This window comes from Rattus rattus, chromosome 17 (assembly GCF_011064425.1).
Source record: "Rattus rattus isolate New Zealand chromosome 17, Rrattus_CSIRO_v1, whole genome shotgun sequence".
Classification (NCBI taxonomy): Eukaryota; Metazoa; Chordata; class Mammalia; order Rodentia; family Muridae; genus Rattus; species Rattus rattus.
In genome coordinates, this window is record NC_046170.1 from 43,096,408 (window position 1) to 43,115,543 (window position 19,136).

At 52.3% G+C, this 19,136-nt stretch overlaps 1 protein-coding gene across 1 annotated transcript; it reads right to left on the reverse strand.

Moving 5' to 3' along the window:
* Window positions 1-2,376: 2,376 nt before the first annotated feature.
* Dbndd1 (dysbindin domain containing 1) lies at window positions 2,377-11,324 on the reverse strand. Its single transcript, XM_032887911.1, has 4 exons — window positions 11,079-11,324; window positions 5,850-6,002; window positions 5,225-5,365; window positions 2,377-3,525 (listed from the first exon to the last, which is right to left on the reverse strand). The coding sequence occupies exons 1-4, from the start codon at window positions 11,296-11,298 to the stop codon at window positions 3,368-3,370; spliced, it is 672 nt and encodes a 223-aa protein (XP_032743802.1). The 5' UTR covers window positions 11,299-11,324; the 3' UTR covers window positions 2,377-3,367.
* Window positions 11,325-19,136: the final 7,812 nt, after the last annotated feature.

A 19,136-nucleotide genomic window follows, 5' to 3' on the forward strand; every position in this document is an offset into this window, starting at 1 on the left:
GTGTGCACACATGCATGTGTGCATGTGAAAGTATGTCTTCTTCAGTTGCTTCCTATCTCATTTTCCGTTGGGTACTTGTATCTGTACATGCATGTCCACAAACACATATGCACTGTGGTGCACACGTGTAGGGCCTGTAGAACCTCTGGGAGTCAGTTCTGTCCACTGTGGGTTTGAGATCAGACTTGGCAGAAATGCCTTTACCCGCTGAGCCTTTGCCAACCCAGCTACCTTGTTTCTTAGATGGAGTCTCTCATTGAGTCTGGCTACATTTGCAAGCCCAGGGATCCTCCTGCCTCTGCCTCCACAGCGCTGGGATCACCGGCGTGCGCACCTTTATACCTGGCCTTTCTGTGAAGGGCAAGGCGCTCCAGTAGACGTTCATGCTTGTGCTGCATCACTTCTCCGGCCAGGAGGGTGGAGACCTGCCTTCCGTCTCCTAAACCTTTTGTCCTTCTCTTTGGGGCCTGGCTAAGGACCGGATTGGGTGGGCTGGGTGCACTGTCTGGATGTGAAGACTATACTGGGTGTGCATGGTATCGCACATTTTCTAAGTTGTCATGTTTGTCTCAGAGGTGTTATCAGGGGACAGATCATTTCTACTTAAAATTTCTTTTCATTTCTAATTTTATGTGTTTTTGCATGTGTAGGTATGTATGTGCACCACATGCATCCAGAACCTAAAGGGGCCAGGAAAGGGTGTCAGATCACCTGGATCCGGAGTTCACAGTTGTGAGCCACCATGCGCTTGCTGGGTATTAAAGCCAGGTCCTCTGGAAGAGCAATCAGTGCTCTTAACTGCTGAGCCCTCTCTATCCAGCCCTACGTCACTGAATTTTAAACCTTTATCATGGTGTCAACCAAGCTACTTAGAGTCCTGGGTTCCCTCTGATGAGGTAGGGGTGATCCCTTGGCCCCCGGAAGGCCTGTGACTCCAGAGTCAGCATTGCCACAGGGTTATTTGAGGTTGCTACTTTGGCCTCTATGAGTCTCTTTTCAATCGTGATGGACCAGTGGTTGGATGGGGTGGGTGACTGGGTTGGCCCTGTCTCTGGGCTCCTCCTGGAGCACCTGGGAGCTGTGGGGATGGTGGAGGCCAGGCACAGTGTTTACCTCTAGCAGACGGGAGTTAACCCAACCACTGCTCTACAGGCCACTCCTTGGAGCAGACCTGGGGACAGGGCTCCTGTGCGTCCCTGACCCTGAGGGTCAGCATTCTTCTTGTGACCACACTTGCTGTGCCTCCCACCCCGTTGGCTCAGTGTCCTCATGGAGGTTGGCCACCCATACCTCCACCTTTGATCCAGGTGAGCAAACCCCGCCCCTCCCAGAACACTCACACTCTTGTCTTTTACAAGTTGCTGGCTTAAGAGCTGTAACATCCTCTTTCTCGCTCTGGTAGAACCTTACCAGTGGAATCTATCCCATCTGTTTTATGTGACGTCGTGTGTCCCAGCATTTCTAGACAGCAGATCAGGGAACCCCGAGCTGTTGCTGCTCCATCTGCCGTGCCAACCCAAGGGTGTTAGCGATAAGGCAGGAGGTGGGAGCGAGCTGACCGTCCCTCCCTGCTCGGTGAGAGCAGTGAAGGTGGGCAGGGTTTCTGCCGCCTTCCTCCTAGAAAAGGGACAGGGATGGGGTGCTTAGAATTTTCTAGATACCATATCATGCCCAGAAAATGGCTGCCCACAAGAAGACCTGAGGTGACTGCCCTGGGCCTGCCTGCGGAAAGGTAGTCAGGCCTGGCTGGCTTCCACGGTCGCCTCATTTCACTGGCTAAGCAGCAAGGTTTGGGCTGCCGTGTGGCTTCTGGGCAGAGTGCACCTTCAGCTCAGACCACCTTTGTTGACTGGAAGAGTTGGCAGGATTTTCCTCCTCAGTGATTCCTTGTATTTACTTAGGGGTAGAAATCCAGGGCACTTGTCCCTAAAATGCAACTCAAAGCAGCACAGCAGAGCCCCAGTGTCGCTTTGATGCCATCTAGAGGGACCAGAGGGCCAAAGATGGTGGCAATACTTTAATCCCACTGTGCAGCTGTGCCCCGTGGAAGCTGCAGCAGGAAGGGTGGATGGTGGGGGTGAGACCCTGGTAGGTTGGAGTGTGGTCAAGGGCACACAGCTATCTTGAGATGAAAGGCAGCTGCTGGGTTGTATCCCTTGGAAACCAGGGTTGGTTTTCATTTCAGGAGACAGGCAGAAATAACCCACATTTAGGGTCAACAGTGCAGAGGCAGGGTGGCTCTGAAGCAGGAGCCTCCTGGACGCTGCTCCCGCCCCCAGCAGAAGCCCAGGGCATTTCCCCCCTTTTAGCATTCACTGCAAATGAAAATCAAAAGCTCGTCTTCCTCAGGAGATGGTGGGCAACAGACAGGTCAGCCTGGGGACAAAAAGCAAGTAAACCTTTATTTCAAAACCAGTCTTTGATTCGTGATCACAGCAGCCAGTGTGCTTTGTCCTCGTGCACATGAAAGGCGTGTTGAGAGTCTAAACTGAGTGCCCAGCGCCTCAGAGCACAGCGGGGGGCTAGGTCGTCCCTGCCACCTGAGCTGCTGCTGAGACAGCTCCACAGTGTCGGAGCCTCCCAACTGAACATCTGACAGGCTATGTGGGTGGTCAGGCTAGGCAGTGGGATGTGAAGGACAGACAGTGTGCCTCTGACAGACACAGGACTGTGGAGATGGCACTCTGTCCTTCCGAGCCATCTGGGAGTCACCACTGAGGTTAGATGTTCTGAACTAAGGAAGACATGGGGCAGTTTCTCAGCCTTTCACATGTCCCACACAGAACAAGCAGCGCGGGCCTGGAAACAGACTTGCCTGCCTAGGGCAGAAGAAGGGTTTAAAGGTCAAGGTGGAGATCTTAGGGAAGCAACACCCACCGCTGCCACTTGGCTGGACAGCAGAGCCAGCCCCTGACCTACCACCAATCTACTCGGAGCTTTTGAGCTCACTGACGTTGGAGATAAAACGCCTACAGGTTCCTGGGCAGCTCTCGTGGGCTTGGAACCCTTACCTTGAATCTACTTGGAATCTCACAAGAGACAAAAGGTCTTGTCCCAGAGACAAGTTTTGATAAGACTCTAGGTCACCACTGAGTATCCCTTCTCTAATCCAAGGCAGAGACTCCATTCGATGTCATCCCTCATTCAGGGCCCAGGAGCCAGCTGGACCTAAGGCCACTGGGCTGTGCTTGTGCCAGGGCGCCCAGAGGCCTAAGCCTGGCACCTGGACTTTGCCACGTTGTCAGGGGGTGATTGATGGCTGGAGTCTTAAAGTTGGCAGAGTGCCTCTCGTGCCAGTACTGTCCCATGGTGCCATTATGGTGGTCTGGCCCAGCCCTTCAGCAGCTCCAGAACAGGAGGAGATGGGCTAATCTTCCTTGGGCTCCTCCACAGTGAGGAATGTGTCCACAATTGTCCCTTGCCGCTCTGGGTCACTGGGGGTCTGTTTCTCACGGTTCTGCTCCGCCCTTGTCTTTGTCCAGGACGGCGAGCGTAGGCAGCTGGCCCGAGACAGTGGGTGCAGACCTGGTGAAGACACACAGAGGTACAGTCTAGAATTCAGTAAGACGGGAGGCTGAGGCTCCACACCGTGGCTCTGCCAGCCTCGGCGACATGGTTTATTGACTGGCCTGGAACTTACTACCAAGACTAGGCTGGCCTCAAAATCAGAAATCCACCTGCCTCTGCTTCCCAAGTGTTGGGATTAATGCATTGCACCACTACACCTGGCTCAAGTCTTGGGACTGTCTGCCCCACCCCCTTATATTGATAAGCCAAAGCCCGGAGTAAGCCTGACAGTGTCTGCCCCATCATGAGACTCGCCCTCCTATCCAGGGTACGGGCTGTATGGAGCTAGGGGCATAGCTGGGCTGGAGTGGAGCTCCCCACTCTGCCTGCCTAGCCACAGATGCCATGGGTCATTTCCTGGGACAACGTACACATGAAGGCTTGAGGGGAAGGCAGAGCTAAGAAGGGGTGGCACCAGGTAAGGTTAGGTCTCCATTCTGCAGGCAAGCTGGGACGAGAGCCCATGAGTGGAGCCAGGGTCTACCCTCATGCTGCTGTCCTATCTCAGAGCCCACAGCTCCCCACATGCATGTAGGCCACTCCACCGGCCTCCAGAAGCATGTGAGCAGCTGGTGAGCTGGCAGAGTCCTCACTGGGGCTGCTGGAACCTTTAATAAGAATGCCGATTTCCTAGCAACTGGGAGGTAGAGGCAGTTGGATCTCTGAGTTTGAGGCCACTTTGGTCTACAAAGAAGTCAACAAGGGGCTACATAGTGAAACTCTTGTGTTTTTAAGGTTTTTTTTTTTTTAAAAAAAAAAAGAGAATTTCGCTGTGTAGCCTTGGCTATCCTGAAACTCACCAGGCTGGCCTTGAACTCAGAATTCTACCTCTGCCTCCCAAGTGCTAGGATCAAAGATGTGCATAACCAGCATTCAATGAGACCATGTCTTTGTTTGAGGGAGTATCTCTTTGTAGTCCTGGATGTTCTGGAGCTCACTCTGTAGACCAGGCTGGCCTTAAACTTGGAGATCTGTCTGCTTCTGCTTCCCAAGTGCTGGGATTAAAGGCATGTGCCACCACTCCCTGACTGAGACCATGTATAAAAATCGAGCCAGGCATGTCAGTATAAGCCTTTATTCCCGGGGGGCAGAGGCAGGTAGGTCTCTTGAGTTTGAAGCCAGCCTGGGCTACACAGAGAAACCCTACTTCAAAAAGCAACCACAACAAAATTGAAGACTGAAGGATTTGTCCCCAGTAAGAATTTGTGGCAAACCCTGTGTTCTGGCCACAGGGATTACAACATACCCTGCTGGCGTGGGGCTCAGGAGAGGATGGAGTCAGTGAGGCTGGGGTCTTACCCACCCCGCTCCAGATGGCAGCACCTCTTCCTTTCCTGAGGAGAAGCCACTCAAGTGATGAGGGACCCAGGTTAGTTTTGCCCCCTACACTGTGCTTAATTTAACTTAAAATCCTTACTTAGTAAGTTATATTTTTCAAGAAACACTAGTTGGCTTCCTGTGGTTTGTTTAGAGACATCAAGGGGAAGTGGTAAGAGGGAAATGCCTTCCTAAGTGGGAAATAGCAGTGCAAAATATTAGCAAGAACAGGTACTATACACAGTTGGGTAAAAAGGGTGCCTTTCTAAGTAAGGACCTGAGGGACCAGGGGCCCCAGGACTTCCCCCAGAGCACCCCTTAAGCCAGCATGCAGCCTCACCTGCTGGGGACTCAGTGGCAAGATTTTCGTCGTCAGAGTCCGCAAAGACCTCGGCCAGCTCCTGGTCAGACATGTCGGTCAGCTCAGTGAGGTCCAGGAGATCAAAGTGAACCTCCAGAGAGGAGACACTGCTCAGAGGCTCTAGGGGTTGCAGGAGACACAGGCACCTCTCACTCCCACTTGAAGCTACCAAGAACCTTAGGGGCCTCATTGCACAGGCCCATGGGTGACCTGGCACTTTGGGTACATGTGTGAGTTTCACACACGTGTGCCTGCATGCAGGCCAGACGCCAACGGGTGTCTTAACTCCGTTCTCCGCTTTACTTTCTGAGACGGGGACTCACATATTTAACCAGTTTGTCTAGACCAGCTGGTCAGTAAGTCCCAAGGGTTCTCATTTCCACCTCCTCGGCAGCATAGGGGTTAGAAGCATGTACTGCCGTGCTGGGGCTCTGAACTGAGCTGCTGAAGCTTGCAGTCTCCGTACAGCCAGTGCTAGACTAGACCAGGCAAACCCAGAGCCCCAACCGGAGAGGTTTCTCAACCCCTCCGCTCTACAGATGGGACAGCTGCACGCACAGCTGCCCTTCACACTCGGGCTGCCTCGATGGTCAGCGATACTCACGCCTCCTCTCCGTGACCTGCAGGAACCCTGGTGCTGGTATTGGGATGCCAACTTCCTCCTCCACCGCCGCCACAGGCGTATGGCAAGTGTCCCCCGTCTCATGAGCTGGAACACTCGGGGCAGCCTGTGGTACCTTGACTTCCTTAGTGATCTCTGTAACCGAGATACAGTGTCACCTCCACACTCGTGGGGCCCCACATCCCTCCAGGACGGGGCTCTGTGGCAAGTAGGGAGGCCTCTGGCCATGGCAAGGGGTTCTGTTCCCTGGCCATAAGGAAGCAGAAATGCTGCCACTCCCAGGCTGTCCTCCCTGGGTGACTGGAGGGACAGACAGGCAGACCACTCAGCACTGCAGCTCCGGAGAGCTCTTAGTCTGGGAACTCGACATCAGGGTTGCCAGCACCAAGCTCCTCTGTCCCCAGACTGCAGCTTGCCTAGTTACTGTGTGTGTAATAGTCGCTCGTGGGTTCCCGTCTTCCTTCCGTGCACTGACTGACTTGTAAAATCCCCGTGTAGTATTTGAGCTCAAATGCAAAAGGAGTGAAGTGGGAATCCGTGTCCTTGCTCTCCACCACCCCTCACCAACAGCCCCACCGTGGTTTCAAAATGTGAATTGCTTCTCTCTCTTATTTAACACCATTCTGTTGGAGAACAGGAGTCCCTCAGGGATCTGAAGCGGGGAAGACTGCTCAGGCCCACACTAGCACTAGCTCTCTCTTTCCAGTATGTGGAGCCATTCCCCAGTGGGGTGCTGGACTCGTGTATCTCCATACACCATCCCGGCAGCTTCTCCCGTGGGACAGTTTAGAGCTCTTAGCAGGTACCCTTCATCTCCTTTCCCATCCCATTCCCTTACCCCAGCGGCCTCCTTGGCATTCCCCAACCCCACCAGAGATCCCAGTAGCTAGGCAGGACCATCCCACTGTTCCTGTCCCCGGAGTTCCTCCTCCCAGAGGCGAGTGTACCACACTCCTGCCTCCTATCCCTTTTCCCAGTGAGCTCGTCCCAGACTCTCCAACTTCCCTCTCTGTTTTCTAGGTCCACTCAGTGTGGACCCAGGTGGACCACAGCCCTGGGTGACCTGTGGATCTGTGCTGGGATGCACATGTGTCCTGAGGATTATTTTTGGCAGCCTGAGTGAACAACACTAAACACACTAAGAGCAGCTGCTGCTGTGGCAAGGTTTGAGCTGAGGTGGCCACGGCCCAGGCTCCTGACGTCGACAGCTGCATGTCAGGCCAGGCTGCCTTTCCTGATGAGATGTGCTGGCAGCAGACGTGGGGCTGGAGCATCCATGAACACGTCAGCCTTCCCCTTTCGGAGGAGGCCAGCTCAGGAGAGGGGGCGTGGTTAGCACACCACAGTAGTGCAAGACTAGTGGGCCTTCTCTGAACTCCAGCTTCTACCGAGCGTCCATCCGCATGAGGGTGAGCGTTAGGACTGTCCAGGTGGAAGAAGAAATGCTGTTTCCCACTGTTGCCACTTTCCTCCATCTTCTGGGGTCTCTCGTGCTGAGATGCAGAGACCCCATCTGGGACCTGAGCTAAATAGCAAGTGTGACGCCTATCTTGCACCCCTTACTAGAGATCTTGGGGTTCCATATTCTTCAGCCCCCGGAACAACACAATAGTGGCCTAACTACATCTTCTCTTATTTTGTCCCCGAAGCTTTGGAGTCGGTGAGATGTGGGACCTTTGTGTGGGTCATGCACGCCGGGCAAGCGTTTGCTGTAGTTTTTAGTGTCCTCATGTATCTAGTTTTGGTTCTTTTCCATCTTACTCTGGCCTTGGTCCTATCTTTATTCTGTAAACCCTGGTGCTTTGTCCTAAACCAAATATGTGGGGGAGGAGAATGAAGACAGAATCGTCACCATCAAGAACATTCTTGCAGTGCATGCCTGTGGTCCCCGTCTACAAACAAGTAAGCAGACCGCCCTTGAGGCCGGCGCACTGGTTACACTTACAAACCCAGCAGCTGGGAGATGGTGGTAGGAAGATCATGAGGTTTGAAGCCAGAAGTTAAAGTCTGCCAAGACAGGAAGCCTCTGACCCTCATCCATATCCTCTCTCTCTCTTCTCTCTCTCTCTCTCTCTCTCTCTCTCTCTCTCTCTCTCTCTCTCTCTCTCTCTCTCCTCTCCCTGCCCCAACACACGGTGTGTGTGTGTGATCCTCATCTTGTGTATGTTTATGAATGAATGACCCTCATCTCTGTGTATATGAATAAGTGATGTGTGTGTGTGTGTGTGTGCGCGCACGCATGCACACATGTGCACACACACACATGTCTGACCCTACAGCCCCACAGTTAATAGGTACCTGTACTAAGAATCATTCAGGGGGTTGGGGATTTAGCTCAGTGGTAGAGCGCTTGCCTAGGAAGCGCAAGGCCCTGGGTTCGATCCCCAGCTCTGGGAAAAAAAAAAGTTTTAAAAAAGAATCATTCAGGTCAGTTTGTCCTCTTGGTAAGCTATTGTAGGGACAGAGAACAGATTCCCCACCAAGTTCTGTCACCCATTCTAGTTAAGCAGGGGCACCATGGTAGACAGGGTAGGGCAGGGCAAAACTGGCAGACTGGCTGAGCTGAAATGGGCTCAGATCTGGAGTCACCCTGGACAGGTAGAGGGAAGGGGTGTCTGATGCTTGGGGACAGTGCCACAGAGATCCTTGGCTCTGGTCCCCTGAAGCCTCCTTCAGGCTGCCGCTGTTGCTGCCCTAGCCTGTGGAAACAGATTGGCAGTGCTGGTTTTCCTGCCAGCCAGGCTTCCTAAGGACTAACTTGTCACACAAGCTTTGCTGTTGCCCTAGTTCTAGCACTTTCATCACTTGGAAACTAGGCCTCGATCTCATGTTTCTGGTTGTGCTCCGGAGGCCCGGCCACTTTTCACACCACTGAACAAGTGAACACTTAATGACATAAATATGTAAACAGAATGGCCACCAGCGGGGAGGGACAGCCACAGTGGTAAGGGTCACCTAAGTCCATTTCCTCAGCATCCCTCCCCCTGAATCTATACCATCAGTGCCGGATTTTAAGGAAGCTGAGACCCCATGTCTACTCTCAGTGCGGGACCACAGCCTCCTGTCTCTCTAGACTCTGGGGACACCCCACAGCCCTTTAGAGATGAGGAAGGGACAGAGACTTGGTACCCAAAGGCATCAGGAGGGCCTCTCAAGGAGGGCAGCTTTTACACACTCCATGATCTGTACACACTAAAGGAATTATTACCCGGGGAATGGTGGGGCATGCCTTTAACCCCAGCGCTCAAGAGGCAGAGGCAGGCAGGCAGACCTCTGAACTCCAGACCAGTCAATGAGACCTCGCCCTCCCCCCAAATTATTTAGGTACAAAGATTGTATGTTAGGTTTGGCATGATGGTATTCATCTTTAGACGCTCCATAGGTGGAGGTAAGCCTGGTCTACATAGCAAGATCCAGGGTAGCCAGGGCTACACAGACCTTGGCTTAATAATAGTTTATAAAAATTGTACTTTTGGGAGATAGTTTCATCAGTGGCTACCGATGACTAACAAGTCTAGATTTAATTCGGAATACTAGAGGGAGGCTGACGAGGTCTGTATGAGCTAGCCTGGCTGCGGGTCTGGGAATGGGGTGGGGGTGTACAGAGAACTCCATCATCCTGGGCTCTGCTTTTGTGTGTGTTTCACATGCTCCAAAACAGAGTTACCACTACCGTCCCCCTCATGAAGTCCCACCAAGCACAGCTCACCAGCTCAGGATGCAGACAAGAAAACCGCTAAAGGTATCAAGAGAGAATCCCTCTTGGTGTTTGCCTTCTGACAGGCAGGCGCAGTACCCGCACAGGATGGCTACTTGGGATTTGCTCACTGAATCTGGTGTCTGAGGCCCTCCTCCAGTACTTTATACATCAGGAACATCTCACTCCATCTCTGTTTTAAGCTTGTGGGCATGCTCTTGCTTTCCCCAGAGAAGACAGAAAAACCTCTCTCTGCCCTATACAAGGGGCCGCCTGTGCTGACAGCAATGCTAAGGTGGCTCAGGGGGCACAGGCAAGTTTCCAACATCACACAGCTCAAAAAATAATAATAATAACAACCCTGAGCTCTACAAGCAAGTCCTTGCTCTCCAAACCATCTACCAACCCACAGAGCTGGTGCTGGAAAGACCCGGGGTCCTGGGACTGTCAATAGCAAGAACACTGATCTCCCATTAAAAACAGAACAAAGCACAACCAATCCCACTGGCTCGATAGCGTCTGGAGCTTCCGAGGATAAGGCTTTCAAACAGGACACTGCTCCCGCCTGCAGACACAGGAGCGGGCTTGGGGACAGCTCCCAGGGGCCAAACCTTTGGACTTCAAAAGCCGCTGTGTGGCTGGGCTGTAGGAGGAATGGCTACCTGGCCAAATCCTCAGATACTTGGTGGCTCCTTGGGATGGGATCTTCAGGAAATCCTAGAGGTGTCGGGCATAGCTAAGCAAGTGGAGGATTGCATCCAAGTTCCCACAGCGATGGATCCCTGAAAAGCTTTCTGGAAAGCTGAGGCGCGGGGTGGGTGAAGAGTTTTCCCTCTGGTATCAGCCACCTGCCTGTGGGCACTCCAAGGAGGGCAGACCTGCGGTAAGATCTTAACCTCAAGGGTCTTCAGCTGCTGGGAGAGGCTGCGGAGGGAGCACACCATTCACACCTCCCCTTCCAAATATATGGCAGCTGGGCAGCTCGGACGCCACAGCCTTGCAGCACCAGGAGCTCGGGTGCATGCGCCATGACCTCACCAAAACCCCAGCTCAGCCCGGAGCCCCAGACCCCCTTCCGCCTCTTGTCATTCCTCCTGGTTTCGCCGCTGGGGCGAACAAAGCCTACGCGTGAACAGGCGGGTAGCATCGCCCCTATGATTCTCCTCTCCAGACCCCTAACTCCGGTTCCTGCACGCCCCTCCCCCACTCCCAGCCCCGGCTGACAGGGGGCTCAGGACGCAACCCCCCCGTCACCGCCTTGGAGGGCAGTCCGCTTCCTGAGCCCGGAGCTCGCAAAGCAGGAAAAGAGACGCAGTCCGTGTTTGCCGAGCCGGGTACCCGCACGTTCCCAAGGAGCTGGCCCGGCCCCCTCCTCCGCCCCCAGCTCTGAGTCGGGCGGGCGGGCGGGCTTAGAAGGCATCAGTAGGTCTCCAGGCCCCGGGAGCAGCGGGCCAGTGGGCAGAGGATGGGGCTGCGGTTTGTTGCTAGGTTCTGGGGGCCGAGGTCGGACTCACCTCCCGGACCTGCGCCCTCGGGAGACTCCATGCGGCCAATGGGGTCCGCGAGGGGTGTGGGCAGCGGCGGCGACAGCCTGGGTGCCCCAATTGCTCTGATGACTACTGGGTCCAGGCTTCGGGCACAGCGCATCGGGGCAGCAGCAAAGGGGCCGCGGCGGCGGGGAGGAGCCCGCGGGGCGGGGCGCGCAGCTGCTTCTGGCGCCGCTCCCCTCCCCATCTCCAGCAGCCAGCAGCACAGGTGCAGCCCCGCCCTGCTCCTCGCGCGCCCCCTGCCGACCCGGCCAACAACCACCCCCACCCCCACACCCCCACCCTCCTGCAGGGACAGGGACCTTTGAGGACCTCCGGCTTCAGCTTGCTTCTCTGGTCCAGGGCCCCTGCGCACTGAGCTGCGCTGGCTTCGGTCCACCCATCCTTACAAGCCCAGCCTTTTGTGGGGCGCCAAGCACGTGAGGAGCCTGGCAGAAGAGTTAGGAGAGGAGGTGCCATAAGAAGGGCCTAAGAAGCACCGAACCCTCAACTGATAAGCCCGGGGTTGTGGATCTGATTAATGTGATTGAATCCATATTGAGAGTATGCGTCCGGGCTGGGTGGTGGTGACCTGATATGAGGAGGCCTGGGATGTATGGATAACCCACAATGGGAGTCCCATCTCTAAACGCCAGTCCTGCACCAGACCCGCTTGCATTGCACAGACTGCTAGACAACACAGCTGAAGTCATCTGAGAGGCGGGAACCCCAACTAAGAAAATGCCTCCATAATGTTCCGCTGTAAGGCATTTTCTTAATTATTGATGTGGGGGTGGGGACCAGGCCACTGTGGGTGGTACTATTCTTGAGCTGGTGGTCCTGCGTTCTATAAGAAAGCAGGTTAACGCCTGGACTTGGTACCACAGGCCTTTAATTACTCCAGCACGGCAGAGGCAGAGAGGCAGAGAGGCAGAGAGGCAGAGAGGCAGAGGCAGAGGCAGGTGGCTCTTTGAAAGCAGTTTGAGCGAATCAGGAGGAAGCCAGTAAGTAGCGCTCCTCCATGGCCTCTGCCTGAGTTCTTGCCTCCAGGTTCCTGCCCTGCCCTGCATTCCGTCCTGACTTCCTCTGAGGATAGACAGTGGTGTGGAAAGTGTAAACTGAGTATCCCTCCCCGAGTTGTTTTGGTGGAGGTGTTTCACCATAGAAATAGTAACCCGAACTAAGATACACAGTATCTCTTTACTCCTTCCAGAGCTCTAAAGAAGATGCCTGACACAGAGACAGACAGTAGCAAGTTTCTCCAGGTTGCATGTGCAGGGCAAGAAGTCAGAAGGCCCGATCTAAAATCCTTTTACACTTTTACAAAACAACAACAACAAAACCCAAACAAACCACCAACACCAACAAAAACCCAAAAAACGAAATACTGCAAACCATCAGAGAGGATGAGTTATTCCTAGCTGAAAAGGCGGAGGGAGTTTGAACTGATGGAGTAAGTTGGTACTGCTTTGGGCAGAATGATTGGCTAGGACAGTAGCCAAAAAGCTTCATTCAGTCAAGTAGGGTCTGAGCCAAAGCTCTGGCCTTCTGCCCGGCTCTAGTGGACACAGGGTAGCCCTTGGTCTTTAAGCTTAAAGGCCAATTTTCTAAAGTTAAATACTTCTCCTTTTCTTTACAGAACAAGGAAACAAAAACACCTGCTGGTTAAATCTGTAATTAACAGGGCCTGGCTGAATCTGTAATTATTCCTTGATCATTTTTTTCTTCCCTGGGACAAAACTAGGGTCTAAGGTTAGCTTGGGTGCACACAGAGCACCCCAGCAAGTAGAGACATGGGTTGGGCAAAGGCCACTACTAGGCACCCGGGACAGCAGGTTGTGTGTACAAAACCACTAAAGCAGTTAAAATGTCACAAAGCCAATCATGCTGCTACACACCTGTCATCCTAGTGCTTCACAGGTGGAGGCAGGAGGATCAGGAGTTCATCTACTGTTTGACGGTCTGGCTTTAAGGTCAACCTCGGCGGCAGGAGGCCCTGACTCAACAAGGCCAAAGCGCTGGACGTTTTTCTTCCAGAACCACAGGGTCAGGACAGTTTTGCTACGATGTTGTCGGAGCCTGTGACTCACTGGCTGGTAGAGTGTGGTAGATGTGAGGCCATGGGATTTTCAAGCCTAGGTCATTCGAAAAGAAATCCAGCTTTCTTGGGGGGTCTCCTGTAAAAACCAGGTCACTGTGTGGTGAGAAAGCCAGGCTACACGGAGTCCGCCTGTGTATGTTGTGGCTGACAATCTGAGATCCCAGCCAACAACTGGCCTGACTATGCTCAGGGCCTCCTAGGTGCTGCTTTTGAGTTTTCCAGGAAAAGAGTGATGATGGGGGCTGGGTGGGTTGCCCCACAAAGTCACAACCAAGTTTCAGATTCATGGACAAAACAAATGAGGTCACTGTATTATTACCGTGCTTTGGAGTCCCTTCGACACAGTCAACAGCCGGAACAGTTTTGTCTAGTGGCGATTTTCATCGTAGAGATGAATACATGCTAGGGCCAGGCCCCTGTCAAGATCTCCCAGGTGCGTACCGATATCGGGTAACTTTTGAGGCCAGCGTGTGTTTTACCTTTGCATGTCCGTCAGGATCTTCTCAAGCACACAGCGGGGAGACTGGCATCTCATGACCACCTATAACCACACCCCAACAAGTCACCAGGTTGTCCATAGTCTCTGTATTTGGGCCGCTCTCCTCTACACTAAGTTGTTCCAAGGCAAAGTCCTGTGTACGCATTTGATACTAAGTATTCATCTCGCTTTCAAACACTTCAGTGTTTATTCGGAAAGTGTTGCTGCACTGGTAACCCAAGCCTTTCAAGCATCCTGATGCTGTGGACTGAGGTAGTTTACTTAGACAACCAAGTGGCTTTAAGCGAGGCCAACTCTGACTGACTGGTTGGTTTGTGGGTACTGATGTTTGCGCTGGGATTCTGCAGGACTCTGATGCCATGTGTCTGCGCTTCTGAACTGCACTGCTTGGCGCTGAGACGTTCTCAAGCTGTAGATGTGAAGAAAAGGCTCTTTTCTGAATACTGTAACTTTAATTCTGCAGGAAAAGCCCAGAGCAGGGTGGGTCTTTGGGGGAGCCTAGGGAGTTTCCAGCCTGTACTCTCAAACTGTTCATCTCTGCAATCCCGTATTGGAAAATCAAGCTGTTCTGTTGATCAGTGCCAAACAAAACTCCTATCTATACTACCCCCAGACGAATCTTCTGTTCTTGCCCTTTTTACTAAGTGGGGTTGTTGTATTTTGTTTGATTTTTCAAGACAGGGTTTCTTCTGTGTAGCCCTGGCTGTCCTGGGACTTGCTCTGTAGATCAGGCTGGCCTCAAACTCAGAGTTCCACCTCTCTGCCTCCAGAATGCTGGGATTAGAGGCACCACCCAGCTGCAAGGAGTTGTCACTACATTTATTTAAATCAGGATTCCCTGGTAGATTAATGAAGCAAAAGGCAAGGCAGCATGAAGTATCTAGCATGCTGTGGATACATGCTGAATAATTACTGTGCTTCTGCAGGGTCTCCTGTCACATCTCCTCTGGAGACTCCTAACCCCTTACCCTCTATGCTCACCTTAAAGGTCACTGCCAGTAAGCAGAGTGGCAGTCCTGTTGAACCTTTGTTAAGGTTTACTATAAATGAGCACTGTTAGAATGCTCACAAGGTCTGGTGCTGTTCTCCCAGCCGGCCATTCTTCAAGAACCTGTGTGTGAGGGTTGGGGGTTGCGTAAGCAAACAGGGGAGACTCACTGCTAGGAGTCTCAGATCCACACTACAGAGCAAGCCTTGTTCTCCTGCTCATCCGGATGCAATGCCCGCGTCCACTTAGGGGTTGTGGGATCCTCATCCCCAAAGCAGATGGGGAAGCCTGACCTGCTGACCCTTCTGTTTCTGAAATACTCTGCTACTCAGTTGCCTACAGTGCCAGTCCTAGTCCTGCTAGACCACTTTGTTGTTGTTTTGCTTTGTCATGTTTCTTTTTGAGGCAAGGTCTTGGTATAAAGCTCTGGCTGAGATAGAATTCACTATGTAGCCCATGTAGTCTGCCTCTCAGCTTTCCCACTGATTGCAGGCATATGGTAACACTGTCAGCCTCGGAAGCCCAACTTTGCATCGGAGCCGCACGTGGAAGGAATTTTCACAAACAGGGCAAGGTGGATGAGCCCTAGGAGCAGGCTCTTAGCTCACATTTGAATCCAATTTGGGAACTGAGCTTGGGAGGCAGATTAAACATTCAGACGTCCTCTTCATCCATTCCTCCATGAGCGCTCGCCACGTAGGCTCTGGAGAACCGGAGGAACCACAGTGGCCTCTTGTTGTAGTGGGAGAGACACCAGCAATGCACTGAGGGCAACAGTAGCTCTTCTGGGCGCGTTGTTAGGGACGCATCCCTGGTTGCCCGGGTCCCTTAGGGCGGGCGGGCGGAGGGACGGGGAGGAGACGTGGAGAAGAGTCTCGCGAGGATTTGAGAACCAGCGCGGGATCGAGTCGGAGTTGCCAGGAGACAGCACAGCCTCCTCTGACCAGTGCGGGTCCCGGAGTAGTGGAGGTGCTGCACTGCTGCCATCATGGTGAGTCGGGCCGGTGCTCCGAGTGTCCAGGGTCGGGTCCCGGGGACTGGGAGGCCTGGGGCGAGCAGCCTGCGGTTTCGGATTCCTAGAATTGAGAACTGAGCGCTTCCGCGAGGCCAGGGTCGGGAGGCCGGGATGCCGCGGCCTGTGTACACTAGAACTAAGGATTGGTTCTTCAGTTCTCTGGGGTGGTCGTCGAAGTTGCCGGACTGAGAGCCTGGTGTGCAAGGTGTCCAGAAGCCTGAGTCCGCCAGACCCTTGGGACCACTTCATATGGGCTCGGGGACACTTAAGGGTTCACAGGGAGCAGACTCCGGCCCGGGAGAAACCCTGAGAACTCTGTCTCAGAGGTGGAAAACCTAGCGCATCCCACGTGGCTGGAGGTCTCTGTCCACCAAGGTCTGCGTGTCCTGGAGTGACCAGGGGTACACACCTTAGGGGCTCCCGAGAAGAACAAGGCAGAAGCCCCCGGCCTCCTATATTTCCTCACAGAATGTCCTTCCTCCCAGGATATAGATGTTGTCAATAATGCAGTTTCTTGGCAGATGTGCCAGGGCATGGGTCATTAGCTGGTGGGGTGGCATCTCCTTGTGGGAGCTGGAAACATGGCCAGTATTAACTAATCTTCCCTCCAAGCCTGTATGGCCTTGTCAAAGCTGCTAGAATAAAGCAGGACATGTGAGCAATTTCTGCTGGTAACATCTGCAGACAGACAGAGTGTGCTGTTTGCTCATTTGTGGTAAAATCGATTCAGAAGCCTCAGGTTCCGTCATTGCTACCACTCCAAGAGCCCGATACCCCGTACTCACTGATGCGCTTCTCCTGTGTCTCTGTGGTGGTTATGAAGTGTGGTAGCCAACATACTTGGGGGGGGGGTGTGTTCTTCCTCCGCCCCCCTCCTTTTTTAAAACCTAGATAGGTTTTCCCCTTTCCCTCTTAGGTTTTCACACTACCTCTTAAATGTTTTTTTTATTTTACACATATGAGTACATTGTGGCTGTCTTCAGACACACCAGAAGAGGGCATCAGATCCCATTACAGATGGTTATGAGCCACCATGTGGTTGCTGGGAATTTTTTTTTTTGGTTCTTTTTTTTTTTTTTTTTTTTTTTCGGAGTTGGGGACCGAACCAAGGGCCTTGAACCCAGGGCCTTGAACCCAGGGCCTTGAACCCAGGGCCTTGAACCCAGGGCCTTGAACCCAGGGCCTTGCGCTTCCTAGGCAAGCGCTCTACCACTGAGCTAAATCCCCAACCCCGCAGTCAGTGCTCTTAACCACTGAGCCATCCTTCTAGCCTCCTCAAATGCTTCTTTTTTTTTTTCTTCTTTTTTTTTTTTTTTTTTTTTTTTTTTTTTTTTTTTTTTTTTTTTTTCTCTTTTTTTTTTTTTTCCGGAGCTGGGGACCGACTCAGGGCCTTGCGCATGCTACGTAAGCGCTCTACCACTGAGCTAAATCCCCAACCCCCTCAAATGCTTCTTAATTTTAGCTTTCTGAACACCCTCCTCCCCCAAATAAGTTTTTCATCCAAAAAAAGTTTTTTTAATGGTAACAAAGAAATCCTTGTCTTATATCCAGGAGTGAGTGAGTTTGAAGTGTTTTCTTTCTCCTTCCCTTCTGAAAAGAGGAAGATTTCCTCCTTTGTGCTTCGCCAAATGCATTGAGATCCCCTCCCCTCCACTGGTGTGTTAATGGGGGGATCAGTGTAGTGATACTCCCTAGGTAAATGTTCCAGTCAGCACTGTGCGAACAGTAGAGGTCAAGATTCTAAACATGTGTTCCTTCCCCATATGCCCATGTGAGCAGTCAGTCAGAGGGACACCCTGAAGTAGACCTGACTATGTGAGCAGTCAGTCAGTCAGAGGGACACCCTGAGGTAGAGCTGACCTGTACTTACTCCGTCCTCTCTTCTTCACACAAAGGCACCCAAAAGGAGAGGGAAGAAAGGGAAAGCCAAAGGGAATGCAATCGTTGATGGAGTCGCACCAGAGGACATGACCAAGGAGCAGGTGAGCAGAGCCCATGGAGCCCCGTCTCAGGATGGGGGTGCAGGGGTGGGGAGCACTGCTGCAGATGCGTGGGTGAATCTCTCATCACTGTTCTGCGTGTCCATCTCCTCTCAGTCTGTCCAAATATATCGTGCCTATCTTGCCTCTGTAGTTTCAAGGTGTCCCTCACACCCCACAAACATAATAGGTATTTTTTAAACTTTTGGCATTTTATTTCATTCTTATCTTTTTATATACCCAGTGGTCACAGAGCTGAGATGCGTGTGGTGATTCAGTGGTCGCAGAGCTGGGATGCGTGTGGTGATGGCGTGATCGCAGAGCTGGGATGCGTGTGGTAATATATACATGTCATTCTTTGTTTGCCAGTAAACATTACATCAAAAGGGAAAGTTTAACAAGGAACATGATTTACTTAAAATTATGTCGTCTTGGTCTGATTAATTTATCTACTGCTTTAAAAATTAGTGTTAAGTCTTCCATTTATATATTGGACAACTTGTTGGTTCTTTGCTTCCACTGTGGCAGGGGCTGGGATTGAACTCAGGTCTTTAGGCTTGGCAGCAGACCCCTTTACCTGCTGAACCATTGTGGCCCCTTGTTGTTTTATTTTTGTAGCCCTGTTGTGGCCGCCGCTGTCTAATTGTTTGCGCTTAGCTTGGGGAGGTTTTCTACTTTTACTTTATTTTTCTGTTAAGACAGGCACTGCACCACTGAGCTACACCCCTGGTTCTGGAATGATGTCTTTATTATATTTGGTTGTGTTGAGGATTGAACTCAAGGAAGTAATGTCCTTATACAAATTATCATTTTTTTTTTTTAAGATTTATTTATTTTGTGTATGTGAGTACACTGTAGCTGTCTTCAGACACACCAGAAGAGGGCATCAGATCCCATTACAGATGGTTGTGAGCCACCATGTGGTTGCTGGGATTTGAACTCAGGGCCTCTGGAAGAGCAGCCAGTGCTCTTAACCTCTGAGCCATCTCTCCAGCCCTATGAATTATCTTAAGCCACTTATGCACATTGATGTAAAAGGTTAGAGAATATAATGATAGAACTCACCAAACTCTTATAAAACTACAACACATGCAAACATGGCCATCTCCCTGAGCCTGTGTTGATGATGGTTTCTGTGGTGGTTTGAATATGCTTGGCCCAGGGAGTGGCACTGTGAGGAAGTGTGTCACTGTGGGGGCGGGCTTTGAGGTCCTGTGCTCCAGCTCCACCCAGTGCAGATGAGTCAGTCCCTTTCTGGCTGCCTTTGGATCAAGATGGAGACCTCTCGGCTCCTCCAGCTCCATGCCTGCCTGCACACTGCCGTGCTTCAGGCTGTCATGACGATAGACTGATCCTCTGAACCCGTAAGCCAGCCTCAGTTAAAGAGTTGCCTTGGTCATGGTGTGTCTTCACAGCAGTAAAACCCTAACTAGGACAGATGGCTTGTGCGGTTTTGACACAGGC